This window comes from Symphalangus syndactylus, chromosome 13, assembly GCF_028878055.3.
Source record: "Symphalangus syndactylus isolate Jambi chromosome 13, NHGRI_mSymSyn1-v2.1_pri, whole genome shotgun sequence".
Classification (NCBI taxonomy): domain Eukaryota; kingdom Metazoa; phylum Chordata; class Mammalia; order Primates; family Hylobatidae; genus Symphalangus; species Symphalangus syndactylus.
Window position 1 is genome coordinate 35,710,638 of NC_072435.2, and position 23,463 is coordinate 35,734,100.

The 23,463-nt window shown below is 45.0% G+C and overlaps 1 protein-coding gene, 1 long non-coding RNA gene and 1 pseudogene across 15 annotated transcripts; 2 read left to right on the plus strand and 1 right to left on the minus strand.

Moving 5' to 3' along the window:
- The first annotated feature begins 1,020 nt into the window (after nt 1–1,020).
- Nucleotides 1,021–2,259, plus strand: LOC129460182 (actin, cytoplasmic 1-like; annotated as a pseudogene).
- On the minus strand, nt 2,066–21,498 carry ZNF426 (zinc finger protein 426). Of its 14 annotated transcripts, none has more exons than XM_063616029.1 (9): nt 21,422–21,498; nt 21,106–21,195; nt 19,075–19,223; nt 18,054–18,145; nt 16,691–16,817; nt 15,704–15,784; nt 13,884–13,966; nt 12,046–12,214; nt 6,131–9,886 (listed from the first exon to the last, which is right to left on the minus strand). In XM_063616029.1, the coding sequence occupies exons 3-9, from the start codon at nt 19,097–19,099 to the stop codon at nt 9,870–9,872; spliced, it is 594 nt and encodes a 197-aa protein (XP_063472099.1). In that variant the 5' UTR covers nt 19,100–19,223; nt 21,106–21,195; nt 21,422–21,498; the 3' UTR covers nt 6,131–9,869. The 14 variants fall into 14 exon arrangements, with proteins under 14 accessions (XP_055095096.1, XP_063472099.1, XP_063472098.1 ...); XM_063616028.1 differs by having other exon boundaries at nt 6,131–11,650; XM_055239121.2 differs by lacking the exon at nt 6,131–9,886 and adding an exon at nt 2,066–3,111 and having other exon boundaries at nt 21,106–21,465.
- A 14-nt stretch (nt 21,499–21,512) lies between these two features.
- Nucleotides 21,513–22,600, plus strand: LOC134732288 (uncharacterized). The gene is made up of 2 exons (XR_010115284.1): nt 21,513–21,845; nt 21,997–22,600. It is a non-coding gene; the product is annotated as an uncharacterized lncRNA (long non-coding RNA).
- Nucleotides 22,601–23,463: the final 863 nt, after the last annotated feature.

Consider the following 23,463-nt stretch of genomic DNA (forward strand, 5'->3'; position numbering starts at 1 on the left):
TGAAACCCCATCTCTACTAAAAATACAAAAAACTAGACAGGCATGGTGGCACGTGCCTTTAATACCAGCTATTCAGGAAGCTGAGGCAGGAGAATCACTTGAACCCAGGAGGCAGAGGTTGCAGTGAGCTGAGATCGTGTGTGCCATTACACTCCAGCCTCGACAATAAGAGTAAAACTCTGTCTCAAAAAATATATATAAATAAAAATAAAGGGCCGGGCACAGTGGCTCATGCCTGTAATTCCAGAACTTTGGGAGGCCGAGGTGCGTGGATCACGAGATCAGGAGATCAAGACCATCCTGACCAACATGGTGAAACCCCATCTCTACTAAAAATACAAAAATTAGCCAGGTGTGGTGGTAGGCACCTGTAGTGCTAGCTACTAGGGAGGCTGAGGCAGGAGAATAGCTTGAACCTGGGAGGCAGAGGCTGCAGTGAGCTGAGATCGCGCCACTGCACTCCAGCCTGGACAACAGAGCGAGCCTCTGTCTAAAATAAAGTAAAATAAAATAAAATAAAATAAAGGCCAAGTGCAGTTGCTCATGCCTGTAATCCCAGCACTTTAGGAGGCCAAGGCAGGAGACTCTCTTGAGGCCAGTGGTTCTAGACCAGCCTGGGCAACATAGTGAGACTCCCACCTCTATTTTTTTTTTTTTTTTTTTGAGATGCAGGCTCGCTCTGTAGCCCAGGCTGGAGTGCAGTGGAGTGACATTGGCTCACTGCTAGCTCAGCCTCCCAGGTTCACGCCATTCTCCTGCCTCAGCCTCCTGAGTAGCTGAGACTACAGGCTCCCCACAACGCCTAATTTTTTTGTATTTTTTTAGTAAAGACAGGGTTTCACTGTGTTAGCAAGATGGTCTCGATCTCCTGACCTCGTGATCTGCCCGCCTTGGCCTCCCAAAGTGCTGGGATTACAGGCATGAGCCACTGTGCCCGGCCCCCCATCTCTATTTTTTTTTTAATTTTTTCTTAAAAGAAGAAATGTGACCACTGAGACTGCATCTATCCCGTGAGCACAAACCTTGCCCCCGCCCACTCTGCAGCCTATACACGCCCGCTGTCAGGTCACCATGGATGATGATATTGAGGTGCTTGTAGTTGACAATGGCTCCGGCCTGGGCAAGGCCAACTTCGCGGGTGACAATGCCCCCCAGGCCGTCTTCCCCTCCATCGTGGGGCATCTGCAGTACCAGGGCGTTATGGTGGGCATGGGTCAGAATGACTCTTACGTGGGTGACGAGGCCCAGAGCAAGAGAGCAACCTATCCTGAAATATCCCATTGAGCACAGCATCGTCACCAACTGGGATGACATTGAGAAGATCTGGCACCACACCTTCTTTTTGGTTTTTTTGTTTGTTTGTTTGTTTGTTTTGAGACAGAGTCTCGCTCTGTTGCTCAGGCTGGAGGGCAGTGGCGCAATCTCGGCTCACTGCATGCTCCACCTCCCAGGCTCACGCCATTCTGCTCAGCCTCCTGAGTAGCTGGGACTACAGCCGCCCGCCACCAAGCCCAGCTAATTTTTTGTATTTTTAGTAGAGATGGAGTTTCACCGTCTTAGCCAGGATGGTCTCAATCTCCTGACCTCGTGATCCGCCCGCCTCGGCCTCCCAAAGTGCTGGGATTACAGCCATGAGCCACCGCGCCTGACCTGGCACCATACCTTCTACAATGAGCTGCATGTGGCTACCGAGGCCCCCCTGAACCCCAAGGCCAACCATGAGAAGATGACCCAGATCATGTCTGAGACCTTCAACACCCCATCCATGTACATAGCCATCCAGGATCTGCTGTCTCTGCACGTGGCCTCCAGCTTCTCCCTGAAGAAGAGATTCCAGCTGCCCGACGGCCAGGTCATCACCATCAGCAACGAGCGGTCCCCATTGTCCCATTGCACTCTTCCACCCTTCCTTTCTGGGCATGGAATCCTGTGGCATCCACGAAACTACCTTCAACTCCATCATGAAATGTGACATAGACATCTGCACAGATCTGTATGCTGACCCAGTGCTGTCCAGTGACACCACCATGTACCCTGGTATTGCTGACAGGATGGAAGAGGAGATCACCATCATGGCTCCCAACATGAAGAAGATCAACATCATTGCTCCTCCTGAGCACAAATATTCTGTATGGATTAGTGGCTCCATCTTGGCCTCACTGTCCCCCTTCCAGCAGATGTGGATCAGCAAGCAGGAATACGAGGAGTCCGGCCTCTGTACTGTCCACCCTACCGCAAATACTTCTAGGCGGACGGTGACTTACATTATAACCTTTTTTGACGAAAACCTAACTTATGCAGAAAATAAGATGAGATTGGCATTTTTTTTTTTTTTTTTTTTGGCTTAAGATTTAAAACCTGGAATGGTGAAGGTGACAGCAGTTAGTTGGAGTGAGGAATCCCAAATGTTCTACAATGTGGCTGAGGACTTTGATTATACATTGTTCTTTTTTTTAATAGTCATTCCAAATATTGGGAGATGCATTCTCTTTTTTGTTTTTTGTTTTTCTTGAGACAGAGTCTCGCTCTGTCACCCAGACTGGAGTGCAGTGGTGCAATATTGGCATACTGCAACCTCTGCCTCCCAGGTTCAAGCGATTCTTTTGCCTCAGCCTCCCAAGTAGCTGGGATTACAGGTGCACCACCACACCCAGCTAATTTTTGTATTTTTAGTAGAGATGGGGTTTCACCATATTGGCAAGGATGGTCTCGAACTCCTGACCTCATGATCCACCCGCCTCAGCCTCCCATGCTGGCATTACAGGCGTGAGCCACCGCGCCCTGCTGGGAGGTGCATTCTTACAGGAAGTCCCTTGCCCTCCCAAAAGCCACCCCATTTCTAAGGAGAATGCCCAGTCCTCTCCCAAGTTCACATAGGGTGGTGATAATATTGCTTTCATGTAAATTATATAATTCAAAAATTTTTAAATCTCTGCCTTTGTATTTTTATTTTGTTTAATTTTGAATGATCAGCCATCATGTCCCCCCTTTTTTGTCCCCCAACTTGAGATGTATAAAGGCTTTTGGTCTCCCTAGGGATGGGTGGAGGAATGGAGGCAGCCAGGGCTTACCTGTACACTGACTTGACACCAGTTGAATGAAAGTGAACACCTTAAAAAAAAAAAAAGAAATTCCATGTAGACCCATGGTATGACCAATTATCAACGACACTAGAGAGGACTATCTAAAAGCATCTATTAATAATCCCTCATGACAGCCAGGTGAGGTGGCAGAGGTTGCAGTGAGCAGAGGTTGCACCCCTGGACTCCAGCCTGAGTGACAGAGGGAGGCTCCATCTCAAAACAAAAACAAAAAATCCCCAAGTTTTGCAGAATCTGGATTTTGTGAAAAAAGAAAAAAACTTATCTTGGCAGTTAAACACACATTCACTGTTAAATGAACATATAATGCAAATGAGAGTGTTTACAACTGTAGTCATGAAGAAAGTGCTAATTTATAAAATATGCATAACAGAACAAGTAATATATTCAGAAACTCTTTCAAAAACAAATTTAATTATATAAAACCACCACAGAAAACTAAGGGGCCAACGTCTTATCTGAGAATAGGACACACAGAAAGACAATTTCATCTTCATGTCATTTATTTGAATGTACCCCCAAAATGAATTATCTTGTTTGCAACAAGAGTGATACAGAAAGTCTTCCACAGCTGGGCACGGTGGGTCATGTCTGTAATCCCAGCACTTTGGGAGGCTGAGGTGGGTGGATCACCTGAGGTTGGGAGTTGGAGACCAGCCTGACCAACACGGAGAAACCCGGTCTCTACTAAAAATACAAAAAAAATTAGCCGAGTGTGGTGGCACATGCCTGTAATCCTACTCAGGATGCTGAGGCAGGAGAATCGCTTGAACCTGGGAGGTGGAGTTTGCGGTGAGCCAAGATCCCACCATTGCATTCCAAGGCTGGATGCCTGGAGAAACCCAGTGTACACATTCAGCTTTCAGCTTATTCCAATCATGACTGAAGAGGCCCAGCCAGGCAATAAGGGTCCCCTTGAGCCAGCAGCTTAGCTTCAGGTAGAGGGATGCATGATAAAATTATGATAAAGTTTTTCCAAAAGATGTATCTGCCAATAGGTAAAGCCACAAGGCTGCTAATGTCAGGCTGCTGCACTCATTCCATCTCCATTTCTATGTGACCAGCGAAGCTTACTGGGACATTCCCTTGCTGGTCACTGAATTCTTTGGAGATGTCAAGCATTCAGTTTCAGAAAAAGATTAGTACCAGGTCGCTATCTGACCTTTTTTCTTTTTTTTTTTTTTAATAGAGGCAGAGTGTTGCTATGTTGCCCCAGGCTGGTTGTGAACTCCTGGGTTCAGGTGATCCTCCTGTCTTGGCCTCCCAAAGTGCTGAGATTACAGGCGTGAGCCACTGGGCCCAGCCCCTACCTCACCATTTTTTTTTTTTTTTTGGAGATGGAGCTTCACTCTTCTCACCCAGGCTGGAGTGCAGTGGCACAATCTTGGCTCACTGCAACCTCCACCTCCTGGGTTTAAACAACTTTCCTGCCTCAGCCTCCTGAGTAGCTGGGATTACGGGTGCCCACCATCATGTCTGGCTAATTTTTGTATTTTTAGTAGAGATGGGGTTTTGCCACGTTGGCCAGGCTGGTCTTCAATTCCTGCCTTGGCCTCCCAAGTAGCTGGGATTACTGGCATGCACCACAACACCTGGCTAATTTTGTATTTTTAGTAGAGACGGGGTTTCACCATATTGACCAGGCTGGACTCAAACTCCTGACCTCCAGTGATCCACCCGCCTTGGCCTCCCAAAGTGCTGGGATTAGAGGTGTGAGCCACCATGCCAGGCCCCCTACCTGACCTTTTAAAGAAGGGACATGCTTGGTGGCTCCATCAGGCAGATATTATGGCATGTGAAATATCTAAGGGTTGTATCCCACTTTTCCCCTTCCCATGGCTTCACAGCAATTTACGATGTACAAAAGAAGCCTTATGAATGAACAAAGGCGATTCCACTTGATTTACAAGCAGGTTTCTCTCCACTGAGTTTCTACACCTTCTATAAGGTATGAAGTTTTTAAAAGCCCTGCCACATTCCTTTTTTTCTCTTATTTTTCAGTCAACTTTTTCTTGAGACAGGGTCTCATTCTGTTACCCAGGCTGGAGTGCACTGGCACAATCTCGGCTCACTGCAACCTCCACCTCTTGGGTTCAAGTGATCCTCCCACCTCAGCCTCCTCAGTAGCTGAGACTACAGATGCACACTACCATGCCCAGCTAATTTTTGTACTTTTGTAGAGATGAGGTTTCACCATGTTGCCCAGGCTGGTCTTGAACTCCTGGGCTCAAGTGATCTGCCCGCCTCAGCCTCCCAAAGTGCTGGGATTACAGATGTGAGCCACTGTGCCTGGCCCACATTCCTTATGATGGGGCTTCAATCCACTCTAAGCTCTTCCATTTTGTGCAAGATCACGTTCTTTGATTTCCTACTACAAGAAACCTCTTCTTTATATTATTTTTTCTCATGTGGGTTTTATAAGTTCTTTCACCAGATGAGTTTGGATGCTTTAAGGGATAATAAAATGGTTTTTCACGTGCCCTTAGATTCACTGAAATGGTCTCCTGTGTGATTTCTGACATTTAGCAGACCAAAGATTGAAAAGAGGCCAGGTGTGGTGGCTCATGCCTGTAATCCCAGCACTTTGGGAAGCCAACGTGGGCAGATCACTTCAGACCACGAGTTCAAGACCACCCTGACCAACGTGATGAAACCCCAGCTCTACTAAACATACAAAAATTAGCCGAGCATGGTGGTACGTGCCTGTAATCCTAGCTACTCCAGAGGCTGAGACAGGAGAAATGCTTGAACCCAGGAGGCAGAGGTTGCAGTGAGCCAAGATCATACCATTGTACTCAAGCCTGGGCAAGAGAGGGAGACTGTGTCTCAAACACACACACACACACACGCACACACACACACACACTACACAGACAGAAAACACTTCATTCCTTACATTCATAAGGTTTCTCTCCATTGTAACTCTGAACATGAATATTAAAGACTATAGAATATCTAAAGGTTTTCTCACATTCTTTACTGTATTATTTTGATAGAGTTGACCAAAAAAATGAACCCCACACGTTGGATGGCTTAAACACAGAAATTTATTTGCTCATAATTTTTGAGGCTGGAAGTTCAGGATCAAAGTGTAGATAAGGATGATTTCCTCTATAATGAGCCTTAAAAGAAGGATCTCCTCCAGGAATCTCTCTTTGCCTTGGAGGTAACCATTTCTGGTCACTTAACATAAAATTCTGTTCCTGCTACCCTGGTATCTCTTTCACTTCTTATAAGGAAACCAGTCATATTGAATGAGGGCCCCATTCTAACTGCCTTATTTTAAAATCACCTCTTTAAAAAACCACATCTCCAAACACCACCATTATCTTGAGGTCCCAGGGATGAAAGCCTTAATGTTAATGGGTGGATGGGACATGTGACATAATCTAGATCAGCAGTCCCCTTTTTGGCACCAGGGGCCAGTTTCATGGAAGACATTTTTCCCATGGACTGGAGTTGGGGATTAAACTGTTCTAGTTCAGATCATCAGGCATTAGATTCTCATGAGTGTGCAGTCTAGATTCCTTGCATGTGCAGTTCACAATAAAGTTCATGATCCTATGAGAATCTATGGCCACTGCTGATCTGACAGAAAGTTGAGCTCAGGCAGTAATGTTTGCTCACCCCACATTCATCTCCTGCTGTGCAGCTTGGATCTTAACAGGCCACAGACCAGTACCAGTCCATGGCCCAGGGGTTTGGGGATCCCGGATCTAGGCCATTCCACTTATTATATTCATCAAGTTATTCTCCAGCATACATTGGTATATGAATATTAAAGCTTGTGGAACATAAAAGGGTTTTCCCACAATCCTTGAATTCATAGTTTCTGTACGGTTTGTGTTCTAAAATGTTTATCAAGGACTAAGTGGCAGGAAAGGGCTTTCCCACATTCCTTACATCAATATGGCTTCTCTCCACTGGGAATCCTGACATATACCTTAAGGCTTGAGAAATAAGTGAAGATTTTCCCACATTCCTTATAAACATAAGTTTTCTCCTAGTGGGAGTTTTGTGGTATCAGTCCTATGGATTAAATGAAGCCTTTCCCATATTTTCCATATACGTAGGGTTTCCTGCCACTGTGAATTCTTACAAGTTCATTATGACCTGAGATAATAAAGAAGTAGTTCCAGATTCCCAACTCTCATAGCATTTTTCCACAATGTGACTTTGTTCACATCTTTCATGTAAATGGGAACAACAGAGAGCTTTACCACAATTCTAACATGGATAAGGTTTCTCTCCAGTGTGAGTTCTTTAATGATATGGAAAGAGACTGTAAGAATTGAAGAACTGGCTGGGTGTGATGGCTCATGCCTGTAATCTCAGCACTTTGCGAGGTCAAACCAGGCGGATCACTGGAGGTCAGGAGTTTGAGACCAGCCTGACCAACATGGAGAATCCCTGCCTCCAATAAAAATACAAAATTTGCCAGGCGTGGTGGTACATGCCTGTAATCCCAGCTACTTGGGAGGCTGAAGCAGAAGAATTGCTTGAACCTGGGTGATGGAGGTTGTGGCGAGCCAAGATTGAGCCATTGCACTCCAGCCTGGGCAACAAGAGCAAAACTCCGCCTCAAAAAAAAAAAATTCAAGAATTTATCATACTACTTATATTCACAGGGTTTCTTTACACTGTGAGTTCATATACTTGAAATGAATTTAAATAACTGTAGTTTTTTCAACATTGCTTTACATTTTTAGGGTTTTTCTTCAGTGAGTTTGTATGTGGATATTAAAAAGGAAGGATTATATAAATCCTTTCCAACATTTCTTATGCTGAAAGGGCATCTCTCCAGAGTAAATTTTCACATATTCAATAAGGTTTGAGTAACTAGTGACGACTTCTCCATATTCCTTACATTCACAGGGCTCTGTCCACTATGAGTTCATGTTTAAGAAAGGCTGAGCATTGATTATGGGTTTTTGGTTTCTTTTTGTTTGTTTGTTTGTTTGTTTTGAGATAGAGTCTCACTCTGTCGCCCAGGCTGAAGTGCAATGGTGTGATCTCGGCTCACTGAAAGCTCTGCCTCCTGGGTTCATGCCATTCGCCTGCCTCAGCCTCCCAAGTAGCTGGGACTGCACGTGCCCACCACCACGCCCAGCTGATTTTTTTGTATTTTTAGTAGAGACGGGGTTTCACCATGTTGGCCAGGATGGTCTCGATCTCCTGACCTCATGATCCACCCACCTCTGCCTCCCAATGTGCTGGGATTACAGGGGTGAGCCACTGCACCCAGCCTTTTCTTTTTTTTTTTTTTTTGAGACAGTGTCTCACTGTTGCCCAGGCTGGAGTGTGCAGTGTCAATCTCAGCTCACTGCAACCTCCACCTCCTGGAGTCAAGCGATTCAGGCTGGTCATGAACTCTCAACCTCAGGTGATCTGCCTGCCTTGGCCTCCCAAAGTGCTGGGATTACAGGCATAAGCCACAGCATCTGGGGTTTTTAGTCAGAGCTTCAGTGACCTGGAGGAAGGGAAATATCCAACTCCAGCCAACTCTATACATCCTGACCCAACTAAAGGGTGGGAAAAACTGTGAATTTCACAGTGCAGAAGCACAGACTCACTGGAAGACTGACATCTAATTCCTGGACAATAGAATGCTGCCCCTCTCTCCACAGCTTACCACCATTACTAGAGGCCTGCTTACAGCAGTTCCCCTTATCCAGTATGCCATGTCCAGCTAAAGAAAAATTACAAGCATACTAAAAGGCAAAAGTTAGTTTAAAGAGAAAGAGTAAGAACCAGAACCAGAACCAGATATAGAAGGATTGCTGAAATTATCAGACTGGGAATTTAAAACAATTATGATTGATATGCCATGGGTTCTACTGGATAAAGCAGACAGCATCCAAGAACAGACAGGCAGTGTAAATACAGAGATGGAAATTCTAAGAACCACAAAGAAATGCTAGAGATTGAAGACAGTGTAACAGAAATGAAGAATGTCTTTGGTAAGATTATTATTGGCCAAGAAACAGCCAACTAAAGAGCTTGAGACTATATCAGCAGAAACATCCACAACTGAAAAGCAAAGAGAAGTAAGAATAAAAAAACAAGATATAAGAACTGTGGGATACCTACAAAAGATGTATCCTACATATAAAGGAAATACCAGATGGAAAGGAAAAAAAGGGAAAGAAATATTTGAAACAATGACAGAATTTCTCAAAATTAACTCAGACACCAAAACACAAACCCAGGAGGCTAAGCAAACACCAAGAGGACAAGCACCAAAAACCTATACCTAGGCATATCATTTAAAAATAACAGAATATCAAAGATAACAAAAAATTTTCATAGAAGCCAGAGGGGGGGAAGCGCTTTAAGTTCTGAGGATCAAGTATAAGAATTACGTCCAACTTTGAGCATAGAAGAAGTGAAGGTAAAATAAAAATGTTTATTTTTCTAATTCTTAATTGATCTAATAGATAACTTCTGAAAAATAGCTACAATGTATTAGATTACATATGCTAATTTGCATGTGTGTGTTTAGGCATATAAGTGAAATATAGTAATGATGGAAGATCTGAGAGGGAGGATTTAGGATTATTTTGATAGTATAAGGTACTAACACTACTCAAGAACAGTACAGTATTATGAGAATTCATGTAAATATTATGGCATGTGAAATATTTAAAGGCTATACCATATTCCTTACCTTCCCAGGGTTCTGAGGTAATTTTACATGTGTAAAAAAAATTCTGTGGAATTAATGTAAGGCTTTCTACATGCATTACAGGTAGAAGGCTTCTCTCCAGTTCAACTTCTTACGCCTTCTAGAAGGTAGAAAACATTAATGTAAGCTTTTCCACAATCCTAATGGGGTTTCAGTCCACTCCAAGTTTCAATATGGTGTATGGGGTCACATTCCTTGCTTTCACAGTAAAAGAAACTTTCTTTCCTTTTTTCCCCTCTATTTTCACACGATCTATGACCAGACAACTTGCATGTGAATATTAAAATATAGTGAACACTCAGGCTTTTTCATATGCCTTACATTCATACAATTTCTCTCCTACATAATTTCTCCTGTATGTAGAAAGGACTGAAGACTCAATGAAGGCTTTCCCACGTCTTACATTCATATAGTTTCTCTCCAGTGTGGCTTTGCATGTGAATATTAAGGCTTTTGGACAATCTATAAACGTTTTTGCTTATTGCTTACTGTATTGACTTGCTAGAGCCACCACAACAAAATGCCACAGACTGGGTGGCTCAAACAAGAGAATTTTATTTGCTCAAAGTTCTGGAAGCCCAAGATGAAGGTGCCAGCAGGGTTGGTGGCTTTGATAGAAGGATCTGTCCCAGTCCTCTGTCTTTGGCTTGCAGATGGCCATCATCTGATGACTTCACATCATCTTCTATTTGTTGTCCCAGTTGTGTCTTTCTCTTCTTATAGGGACACCAATCATATCGGATTAGGGATGTACCCTAACAGATTCAATTTAATCAAATAATTTTTTTTTTTTTTGAGATGAAGTCTCACTGTGTCGCCCAGGCTGGAGTGCAGTGGCATGATCTCTGCTCACTGCAACCTCTGCTTCCTGGGTTCAAGTGATTCACTTGCCTCAGCCTCCCAAGTAGCTGGGATTATAGGTGCCCACCACCACACCTGGCTAAATTTTTTGTATTTTTAGTAGAGACAGGGTTTTGCCATGTTGGCCAGGGTGGTCTCAATCTCCTGACCTCAAGTGATCCACCCACCTCAGCCTCTCAAAATGCTGGGATTACAGGAATTAAGTAATTTTCATGGAGCTTCTCCTCTCCAGAGTGAGTTCATTCATGTCTTTGAAGTGAACTGGAACAAATGAGAGCTTTCCCACATTTATTACATGGACAGTTTCTCACTAGTGAATTTGTTCATGTCTTCGAAGTGAACGGGGATGACTGTAAGCTTTCCCGCACTGCTGACATTTATAGGGTTTCTCTTCTGTGTGAGTTTTTTCATGAATTCTAAAAGAACTGGAACACGTGAAGGCTTTCCCACACTCCTTACATTCATAGGGTTTCTCTCCAGTGTGAGTCCTTTCATGTATTTGAAATGAACTGGAATGACTGAAGGCCTTTCCACATTGTTTACACTCATAGGGTTTTTCTCCAGTGTGGATTCGCATGTGAATTTTAAGGTGGGTGGAATAGTTAAAAGCCTTCCCACATTCCTTACAGGTGTATGGTTTCTGGGCACTGTGTGTTCGCATGTGATTATTAAGACATGAGGGATACCCAAATACTTTCCCACATATCTTACACTCACAGGCCTTCTCTTCAGTGTGAGTTCTCAAATGTCCACTAAGATTTGAGGAAACTGCAAAGGCTTTCCCACATTCAACACACACAAAAGGCTTCTCTCCAGTGTGAGTTCTTATATGTTGAATAAGGCGTGAGGATGTAAGGAAGGATTTCCCACATTCCTTACATTCGTAGGGCTTGTCTCCACTGTGAGATCGTACATGCATACTAAGGCCCGAGTACTGAGTGAAGGCTTTCCCACATTCCTTACATACATAGGGTTTCTCTCCAGTGTGAGTTCTTCCATGTATCTGAAATGAATTGGAATAATTGAAGGCTTTCCCACATTCCTTACATTCATATGGTTTCTCCCCAGTGTGGGTTCGCATGTGAATACTGAGGTAGGCTGGGTATCTATAGCCTTTTCCGCATTCCTTACATTTGTAAGGCTTTTTTGCATTGAGGGTTTCTATAAGCATAGAAAGGCTTGTGGAGTCAATAAAACCTGGCCCATAATCCCTCCATTCATAGAGTTTTTCTCCATTGTGAGTTCTCATATGTGCCTGAAGGTATGACTCATTAATGAAGGATTTTCCACAGTGACTACATTCAAATGACTTTTCTTGTGTGCTAGTTCTCTGGTATACAATATTTGGTGTCAGGCTGAAGATTTTTTCCCTCTGATTAAACTCAGAAAGTTTCTCACCAGTAGAGGTTTTCTCATGCAGGGTAAGGAAATCTTTTCCATACTGATTACAGTCATGAGTGTTCCCTGTACTTTGAGTTCTCATGTGCGTCTTCAGGCATGAGTGTTCACTGAGGATTTCTCCACATTGCTCACAGTCACAGAGTTCCCCTCCATTGTGTTTTCCTTCCTGTTGAAGGGATGATGATGTTTTAAGGATTTTTCTCAAACTTATTAACAGAACATACCCATCTGAACCTAGAAACATTATAATGGTGATTGTAATTGATGCCATTTTTATTACATGCATTCAGGTCCTGCCCTGTAGATTTAAGTGGTATGACTTAACTCTTATTCTAGAATGTTGTGCCATCTACTTTAATCTTGGCTAGGCGTGGTATCTCACACCTGTAATCCCAGCACTTTGGGAGCCCAAGGGGGGGCAGATCACCTGAGGTCACGAGTTCAAGACCAGCTTGGCCAACATGATAAAACCCTGTCTCTACTAAAAATACAAAAATTAGCTGGGCTTGGTGGCACGTGCTTGTAATCCCAGCTACTTCGGAGGCTGAGACACAAGAATTGCTTGAACCTGGGAGGCAGAGGTTGCAGTGACCCAAGATCGCGCCACTGCACTCTAGCCTGGGCAACAAACTGAGACTCCGTCTCAAAATAATAATAATGATAATAATAGATTTCTGCCGGGCGCGGTGGCTCACACCTGTAATCTCAGCACTTTGGGAGGCCAAGGTGGGTGGATCACCTGAGGTCGGGAGTTCGAGACCAGCCTGACCAACATGGAGAAACCCCGACTCTACTAAAAATACAAAAATTATCCAGGTGTGGTGGCACATGCCTGTAATCCCAGCTACTCAGGAGGCTGAGGCAGGAGAATTGCTTGGACCCAGGAGGCGGAGGTTGCGGTGAGCTGAGATTGCGCCACTGCACTCCAGCCTGGGTAACCAGCAAAACTCCACCTCAAAAAAATAATAATAACAGATTGCTGTAGAATTCAACGTCTAGATGGGTGCAGTAGCTCACATTTGTAATCCCAGCATTTTGGGAGGCAAAGGTGGGTGGATCGTTTGAACCCAGGAGTTAGAGACCAGCCTGGGCAACATGGCAAAACTCCATCTCTATAAAAAATATCGAAAAATTAGCTAGGCATGGTGGTGTGTTCCTGTAGTCCCAACCACATAGGAGGCTGAGGTGGGAGGATCACTTGAGCTAAGGGGTCAGGGCTTCAGTGAGCCATGTTTGTGCCACTGCACTCCAGAGTGGGTGACACAGCAAGACTTTGTCTCGACAAAAAAAAAAAAGAAAAAAAAAAACACAAATTCATAGTCTAAGCCAGATGTGGTGGCTCATGCCTGTAATCCCAGTGCTTCTGTAAACTGAGGCAGAGGATCACTTGAGCACAAGAGTTCGAGACTAGCCTGGGCAACACAGCAAGACCCTGTCTCCACAAAAATTTTAAAGAATTAGCTGGGTGTGGTGGTGCATGCCTGTAGTCCCAGCTACTAAGGGAGGCTGAGGTGGGAGGATCGCTTGAGCCCAGGAGGTCAAGACTACACTGAGCCATGATTGCACCACTGCATTCCAGCCTGGGTGACAGAGCAATATCTCATTTCAAAAAAACAACAAAACAAAATTCAATGTCTAGTTACATATGTATATGGGGGAATGTGTGAAAGCTCTGAAGAAACAAGTTTCACATTTGGAGCATCCCCAAATTCTTTGCTCCCTCTTGTGTGTATGCAACTTCTCTCAAATATCTCTTATTTTTGCTGACTTCCCATAACAGAATTCCTGATTTTCTCTGAGAGTGGAAAATAAAAAATATCCTATGCAAATCTTACCAATTGTATGCCAATGGATGTCTGACCCCTCAAAAAGTCCTGCTGAAGTGTGGACCACTGGGCTTCAAGTTGCATTTCCCATCCTGAAATAAAACAGACAAACAAATAAAAGGACTCAGGCTAGGCGCAGTGGCTCATGCCTGTAAATCCCAGCACTTTGGGAGGCTAAGGCGGGTGGATCACTTGAGGTCAGGAGTTTGAGACCAGCCTGGCCAACATGGCAAAACCCCATCTCTACTAAAAATACAAAAGTTAGCTGGGTGTGGTGGTGAGCACCTGTAATCCCAGCTACTCACAGGGCTGAGGCTGGAGAATCTCTTGAATACGGGAGGCAGAGGTTGTAAGGAGCTGGGATCACATCACTGCACTCCAGCCTTGGCAACAAACAGAGTGAACCACAACAAGAACAAATGAAAGGATTTGGAGAAAGAAATGGAAAAAGTTGGCTTATTTCTATTTGTTTCAAATTAAACATGGCAAGAAAAAGTAGAAAGACATTTGGGGATTTGGGCTATATCAAACATTTGGTTTTGATGTAAATGATCCAAAGGAGGAAAAATTGGCCAAGACAAGGACATGGGGTAAAACTTTTCGATCGTTTATTACAAATTGATGCTATGAAAATTAAAACTGATAGTGAATAGAGAGTATCAGGGAATGAAAGTAGGAAATTTCTGAAAAAAGAGCATATATCTAAACAATGAACTTGGCCAGGTGCAGTGGCTCATGCCTTTATTCCCAGCACTTTGGGAGGCCAAGGCAGGCAGATCACGAGGTCAGGAGATCAAGACCATCCTGGCTAACATGGTGAAACCCCGTCTCTACTAAAAATACAAAAAATTAGCCGGGCATGGTGGTGGGCACCTGTAGTCCCAGCTACTCGGGAGGCTGATGCAGGAGAATGGCATGAACCCAGGAGGTGGAGCTTGCAGTGAGCTGAGATTGCACCACCGCACTCCAGCCTGGGTGACAGAGCAAGACTTCATCTCAAAAAGCAAAACAAACCAACAAAAAAACATAATTAACTTAAAGAAATGTTCTAAGACCCCACGTGGATGCCTGAATCATGGCTAGTTCTGAACCCTGTACATACTGTGGTTCTTCAATCTGGTAACTGAGATGACCACTACGTGACTCACAGGTGGTGTACACAGTGTAGATATATTGGACAAAAGGATGATTCACACCCCAGGCAGGATGACATAAGAGTTCATCATACTACTGGGAATGGTGAGAAATTTAAAACTTATGAATTGTTTTATTTCTGGAAATTTTTTTTTTTTTTTTGTGGGGTGGGGGTCAGTGGCCAGGGTCTCACTCTATCACCCAGGCTGGAGTACAGTGGTGCAATCACATCTCACCACAGCCTTGACCTCCTAGTCTCAATCGATCCTCACAGCTCAGTCTCCTGAATTGCTGGGACAGCAGGTGCATCCCACCACCCTCAGCTAATTTTTATATTTTTTGTAGAAACAAGGTTCTCGGTATGTTGCCCAGGCTGGTCTTGAACTCCTGGGCTCAATGATTCACCTGCCTAGGCCTCCCAATGTGTGGGGATTACAGGCGTGGGCCACCGTGCCTGGCCGAGTTTCCCATTTAATATTTTTGGACCATGGTTGAATGCAGATAACTGAAACCGTAAAAAGTGAAATCACAGACAAGGGGGAACTGTTCTGTAAGTAAAAGCATGTGGGAAGTTAAATATTTCCTAACTTTCTCTAAACCTGCAGGGAGAAAGTACATGTTAAAAAGTTTCCTAATTATGCTTCCAAACATACTGAACTTCTCATCAACCAGAGTTGTTCTTCATGAACACTCACCTTGGAGAACTCCTCCGTTAACTGTCCTTGACTCTTCTTGTTCCAACCAAGAGATCAGACTGGGTTTGATGATGTGACCTCCTGAGCACAGAGAAATACATTAACGGAAGAGGCTCATACAAGAGATTACAAACCTTTCTGTGATTCAGGAACTATAGATGTAATGAAAGTGGTGAAGCTATTTCAAAAGGGATAAAAATGCAAATAACAACTCTGACTGTGCCCCAAACAGTCTGGTTACTTCTGTCCCCTAAAACCGAAATTCAGGCTTATGTACACATTTAAAAAGCACTAAGACTTTTATTCAAACACAAAATAATGGCCGGGTGTGGTGGCTCATGCCTGTAATCCAAGCACTTTGGGAGGCTGAGGCAGGCGGAGCACTTGAGGTCAGGAGTTCGAGACCAGCCTGGCCAACATGGTGAAACCCCATCTCTTCTAAATATACAAAAAAAAAAAATTAGCCAGGTGTGGTGGTGTATGCCGGTAATCCCAGCTACTCGGGAGGCTGAGGCCCAAGAATCGCTTGAACCCAGGAGGCAGAGGTTGCAGTGAGCTGAGATCATGCCAATGCACTCCAGCCTGCGTGACAGAGTGAAACTGTCTCAAAACAAGAACAACAACAACAAAAAATAAGAAATAAGGAAGTATAACAGAGTTCTTCATTCTTCTGGGGAAACAACTACCCCAGTGTTTTTTAAAACATTATTGTGCATCAGAGTCATCCAGAGAACTTGTTCACAGATGATTGGGCTCCAACTCCAGGTTTCTGGGTGGAGAAGGAAAATGTACATTTCTAACAGGCAGATGGTGTTGCTATTAATCTTGGACCACATTTTGAGAATAGTCACAGATTAAAATCTATTTGGGACAGGGACTATGTCTCTGTTATTTCTCTTTGTATTCAGAGTTGACATTGCCAATGCTGCAAAACAGTAAGTACATATCAGTTCCACAGAAGGCTGCAAGGGATGATGCCAGTCTTACCCACTGTGGCCAGGTTCTTGTAGTTCTCCAGCATCACATCACTGTAGAGGCTTCTCTGAGTTGAGTCCAGTAAAGTCCACTCCTCCTGGGTGAAGTCCACAGCCACATCGTCAAAAGTCACTGAATCCTAAAGCATCACACACATGCTGGTTGGAGCCAAGTAACAAGTCCATCAGCGTTCACTGGAGAATGAGGAAGGGGGACCCAATGCCTATGCAGGATTCCAAGGGCTGCAATGACCAGCCCCACGGTTTAAGGGTCCCAGAAACTCCTCACGCCCTAAACATACTCACTGTTATCTCCTCCACTCATAGTGCATTAACGGCACTTCTTGAATATGAATTTATCTCAGCACAACCAGACAAGGAGATCTCATCTTTTTTTTTTTTTTTGAAACAGAGTCTCACTCTGTTGCCCAGGCTGGAATGCAGTGGTGCAATCTTGGCTCACTGCAACCTCCGCCTCCCAGGTTCAAGCAATTCTCCTGCCTCAGCCTCCTGAGTAGCTGAAATTATAGGCACATGCCACCATGCCCGGCTAATTTTTTGTATTTTTAGTAGAGATAGGGTTTCACCATACTGGCTAGGCTGGTCTCGAACTCCTGACCTCATGATCTGCCCCCTTCAGCCTCCCAAAGTGCTGGGATTATAGGCATGAGCCACTGTGCCCGGCCAAGATCTCATCTTATTTCCATCTATTTGAGCACATTGCTCAGCACATTCCAGACATCTGATCAATGCTGATAAACAACTTAAAGAAAAGACACTTTTTTTTAATTTTTTTGAGACTGAGTCTCGCTCTGTTGCCCAGGCTAGAGTGCAGTGGTGCAATCACAGCTCACTGCAGCCTCAACCTCTAGGGCTCAAGTGATCCTCCCACTTCAGCCTCCAAAGTAGCTGGGAGTCCAGTCATGTACCACTTTGCCCAGCTAATTTTTAAAGTTTTTGTAGAGACGGGGTCTCACTATGTTGCTCAGGCTGGTCTTTAGCTCCTGTACTCAAGCAATCTGCCTGCCTCAGCCTCCTAAAGTGCTGGGATTATGGGTGTAAGCCACCACACCTGGCCTGGGATGATTTCCAAGTTAACACCTCCCTATATGGGAGGCCCCAATCCTTGGGGAAATTCAAATGGGGATTCAGCCCTTGAGTGACACTTTATTTGCTTTAAGAAGCCTGGAGACCAGAGCTTGCAGTGAGCCGAGATCATAGCACCGCACTCCAGCTTGGGCAACACGGTGAGACTCTGCCTCAAAAAAAAAAAAAAAAAAAAAAAGATGTCAGGAAACAAGTCTGTCTAGAGGGAAATGTGTCTACCTGGTGGATGCAAGTATGTCACTATGTATAAGAATATAGCTGCTTTTTACCTGATAACAATTTGTTAGGCAGTCAGCCACTATTCTTCCTGCTGGTGTCTTTTCTTCATGAAGGCAAACTGGGTCCCCAGAAAGGTAATGTCCTGTAAGAAAATGAAGGTATGAGAACCCCGAGCTGACCATAATCCCCACATCCACCTACCTAGAGGTCATTACCTCCTAGTATGAAATTTCCATATATTCCTGCAAAATCAGGAAAACACATATAAGGACAGTTGTAGTGGCTCACATCTGTAACCCTAGTGCTCTGGGAGGTTGAGGTGGGAGGATTGCTTGAGGCAAGAAGTTTGAGATCAGCCTGGGCAACACAGTGAGACCCCGTCTCTACAAAAAAATTTTAAAATGAGCCTGGTGTGGTAACGCACACCTGTAGTCCCACCTCCTTGGGGAGGCTGAGGCAAGAAGATTGCTTAAGCCTAGGAGTTCGAGACTACCCTGGGCAACATAGTGAACACAGACCCCCCATCTCTACAAAAAAATTTTTTTTTAATCAGCCAGGCATGGTGGCATGTGCCTGCAGTCCCAGGTACTTGGGAGGCAGAGGTGGGAGGATTGCTTGAGCCTAGAAATTTAAGGCTGCAGTGAGCTATGAATGCACCACTGCATTCCAGCCTGGGCAAAAGAGCGAGACTTTGTATCGAAAAAAAAAAAAAAAGAAAGAAAGAAAACACAAACATACAACCTACTGCCATACAATGCCAGAGCAGTCCTAAACGTGATGATGAGCCGTGCTGCCCGTCAGGAAAAGTACAATAGTCTCATTTCACATATAAGGAAACATATACCCAGAGCATGTGACTCTATCATGCTGATTAAAATTCATGAAGGAGATTATGCAGTACCTCTTTCCAAAATTCACAGGCAGGGGCTGACTCACAAAACAGCACGTTCTGGCCCCCCTCAGCACCTCCCAAATGAATCAGCAACGTGACCAGCTGCCCAAACCACTAGACCCTATATTGTGTACAGGGAACCTAGAGCAGGATATCCGAAAAAGAGCAACAGGACTTACCATGGGACAAATCAACAGCTGCCATCCTGTGAGGTGAGAACGTGCCAGAATCCTCCTTTCATTGATGTCACCATCACTTCAGGACACTTCATTAATCTAAATGGACAGTGGCAATCTCCATTCCTCTTTAAACAGGGTTATTGGGATTCCTGTTGGTATTAATCAATAATCAACAAGCAGTACTTAATCATCAGCCATCAAACATATACACTGGCTGGGGCAGTAGCTCACGCCTGTAATCCCAGCATTTTGGGAGGCCAGGGTGGGAGGACTGCTTCAGCCCAGAAGTTTGAGACCAGCCTGGGCAACAAAGCAAGACCCTATCTCTAAAGAAACAAAAATAAAAATAAGTTAAAAAAAAAAAAAAATGAAGCGGTAAACCAGAACCTGAATGCAAGTACAAGTTTTGCACACACACATAGAAAAAACAATCTCACAATACACTTTTAAGTATTGGGTAGCCTCAACAGGGCCTTGATTGGAAACACTCAAATCAAATCTGCATCACCAGCTCACACTGTCAGAGAGGCAAGGCCAAACCGCTCTGTGCCTAACACTGGTCTGTTATATGGGTCTTCAAAGAGAACTACCTTTTCATAGTATTTATCTGGTTAATTTTTTTCCACCAAAGTTTGGTTTTATTTAGCTGGGCAGGGTGGCTCACGCCTGTAATCCCAGCACTTTGGGAGGCCAAGGCCAGCAGATCATGAGGTCAGGAGTTCAAGACCAGCCTAATCAACATGGTGAAACCCCATCTCCACTAAAAATACAAAAAATTAGCCGGGCGTGGTGTGCGCCTGTAATCCCAGCTACTCAGGAGGCTGAAGCAGGAGAATCGCTTGATCCTGGGAAGTGGAAGTTGCAGTGAGCCGAGATCACACTACTGCACTCCAGCCTAGGTGACAGAGCAAGACTCTGTCTCAAGAAAAAAAAAAAAGAATTAATGACAATCATTAATAAATCAAACATGAAACAGTGGCTCAAACAATCACCTACAGAATGGGAGTCAAATGATGATAAACAGTGCAATTATCCATGAACCAAATTCACAAAAACTCTACAGGCCTCATTCTACCAATAAGACTAAAACCCTAAAGTCACAGAAACCACAGTTCTGGACTCTGGTATAGATCACACCTACTCCCAGGGGTCTCAAAATGGGGGTCCTAGGGCTGACTAGGCCCACAAATATTCAGTTTGGCGGCATCTGTATAGAATATTTGACTTTTTTTTTTTTTTTTTTGGAGAGATGGAGTCTTGCTATGTTGCCCAGGCTGGTCTTAAACTCCTGGGCTCAAGAGATCTTCCTGCCTCCGCCTCTCAAAGTGCTGGGATGACAGGTGTGAGCCACCGTACCCAGCTAACTTTTATTTATTTTTTCATTGATATACAATCAATGTAGCTTAAAATGCACACATCCTTCATTTCTTTTTTTTTTTTTTTTTTTTTTGAGACGGAAGCTCACTCTGTCTCCCAGGCTGGAGTGCAGTGGCACGATCTCGGCTCACTGCAACCTCCACCTCCTGGGTTCAAGTGATTCTCCTGCCTTAGTCTCCCAACTAGCTGGGATTACAAGACCCCACCACCACGCCCAGCTAATTTGTTTTGTATTTTTAGTAGAGACGGGGTTTCACCATCCTAGCCAGGCTGGTTTCAAACTCCTTAATCCAACCATCGTGTTAATTGTAAATTTGATTATTGTGATACTAGAATAATAAAGCCTTCATTTTTTCCTTCTGGAGGTCTGATTAAGAAGCTCTCTTGGTATGTACAGGCCTAGGAACTCCATTCGAAGAGAATGAGTTATTATTCTTTAGCAGAAAAACTTGCGGTCTACAAACGTTTATATTCACATACACAAATATGCATACCCTATAAACCTAAAAAGTATCTTTATCTTTCGCCATGGAAGTAATGGTCAAAAATAAAACACAACGCAATAAGACGAAACCAAACTTACAGATGAAACATTCATTTGCATAAGAGAAGACAGAAAAGGCCCCCTAGAACCAACTTTCACCCAGTGCTCACCGGAACACTCAGAAATCACCAGGTCCCTGAACCGGGAGGACCCTGGGGAAGGAGCCAACGTGGATGTAAAAGGCGGCAATTATTTTCCTGCTGGAAAAAAATTCACAAACGCTGCTTTGGAGGCCTTTGGGGAGGGGCGCACAGATGAAAACACCCTGCGGACACTGTAACTAGAAACCCGACTCCTCCCGAGGAGCCACAGTCCGAGCGGACGCTAGCGGCCCCGGCGGACGCGAGCAGAGCGGGCCAGGCCTCTCTAACGTCCGGGCCAAACCCGTCCTTCACCCCAAAACCACTTCATCTCCTCGGAACTCACCAAGGCCAGAGAGGCCTTAACTCTGAAAGGCAAAAAGACTCTCAGGCGCTCACAGCTGGCGTCACAAAATGAACGGCGCGCCACTGACGTCATTTCCGCTCTCCGCCTTGGGCCAGGTGGGGTTTCAGGACTAGGGCTTCTGCCCTGTAAGACCTCCTGGAGGCAGAAAAATTCTAGTTTCCTCCTGCTTGGCTGCGGAGGACTTTGGGGTGGGCTCAGCGCGGGGGCTGCAGGCAGAAATGGGCCCAGAAGGCAAGGTTGAGGTTTGAGCCAAGCCTGTGGGCGGAGCTACGGGCAGGGGGCGGGGAGGAAGGTGGGGCCAGGCCCAGAGGAAAAGGTTGAAGTTATAGCCAGGCCTGTGGGCGAGGCCAGAGCGCGGCGGCCATAGGGGAAGGAGCCAATGTGTTATGCATCTAGAAAATAGGTAACTACGTATTTTGCTGTGTTACTATTTCAACATTTGATGTTAAAAACATTTTCTATGCAGCTAAAAGAATTGTTTTTAAAAATAATTTCTAGGTTTTCTGCTTTGCTTTAAAACGTCTTCTCTTTCTTTCTTTTTTTTTTTTTTTGAGACAAAGTCTCACTCTGTCACCAAGGCTGGAGTTCAGTGGAGCCATCTCAGCTCACTGCAACCTCTGCCTCCCAGGTTCAAGCGATTCTCCTGCCTCAGCCTCCCAAGTAGCTGGAATTACAGGCGCATGCCACCATGCCCTGCTAATTTTTGTATTTTTAGTAGAGACAGGGTTTCGCCATGCTGGCTAGGCTGGTCTTGAACTACTTGTCAGGCCTCTGAGCCCATGTTAAGCCATCATAAACACTGTCACCTGCACATGTACATCCAGATGGCCTGGAGCAACTGAAGAACCACAAAGGAAGTGAAACAACCAGTTCCTGCCTTAACTGATGATGTTCCACCATTGTGATTTGTTCCTGCCCCACCCCAACTGATCTGTTGACCTTGTGACATCTTCTCCTGGACGAGTCTCAGGAGTTCCCCACCGAGCACCTTGTGACCGCCGCCCCTGCCAGCAAAAGATAACCACCTTTAACTGTAACTTTCCACTACCTACCCAAATCCTATAAAACTGCCCCACCCCTATCTCCCTTTGCTGACTCCTTTCTCGGACTCAGCCCACTTGCACCCAAGTGAATAAACAGCCTTGTTGCTTACACGAAGCCTGTTGGTGGGCTCTTCACACGGATGCGTGTAACATTTGGTTCCAAAACTTGGGACAGGGGGACTCCCTTTGGAGACCGGCCCCGTGTCCTCACCCTCACTCTGTGAGGAGCTCCACATACTGCCTCGGGTCCTCAGACCAGCCCAAGGAACATCTCACCAATTTCAAATCGGATAAGCAGTCTTTTCACTCTCTTCTCCAGCCACTCTCACTACCCTTCAATCTCTCTGTCCTTCCAATTCCAGTTCTTTTTCCTCTCTAGTAGAGACAAAGGAGACACATTTTACCTGTGGACCCAAAACTCCGGCTCCAGTCACGGACTCAGGAAGACAGTCTTTCCTTGATGGCTAATCACTGTGGGGACGCCTGCCTTATTATTCACCTACATTTCATTGGTGTCTGATCACTGCAGGGACGCCTGCCTTGGTCATTCACCCACATTCCCTCAGTGGCAAGTCAATTGCAGGGACGCCTGCTTTGGCTGTTCACCCACATTACAGCCCAGGGCTGCTCACCCCCACCCCACTCCACCGCCTTCTCCATGTCTCTACCTTTCTCTGTCTTTTTTTTTTTTTTTTTGAGACGGAGTCTCGCTCTGTTGCCCAGGCTGGAGTGCAGTGGCGTGATCTCAGCTCACTGCAAGCTCCGCCTCCCAGGTTCACGCCATTCTCCTGCCTCAGCCTCCCGAGTAGCTAGGACTACAGGTGCCCGCCAAGACGCCCAGCTAACTTTTTGTATTTTTTAGTAGAGACGGAGTTTCACCGTGTTAGCCAGGATGGTCTCCATCTCCTGACCTCATGATCCACCCGCCTCGGCCTCCCAAAGTGCTGGGATTACAGGCGTGAGCCACCGCGCCCGGCC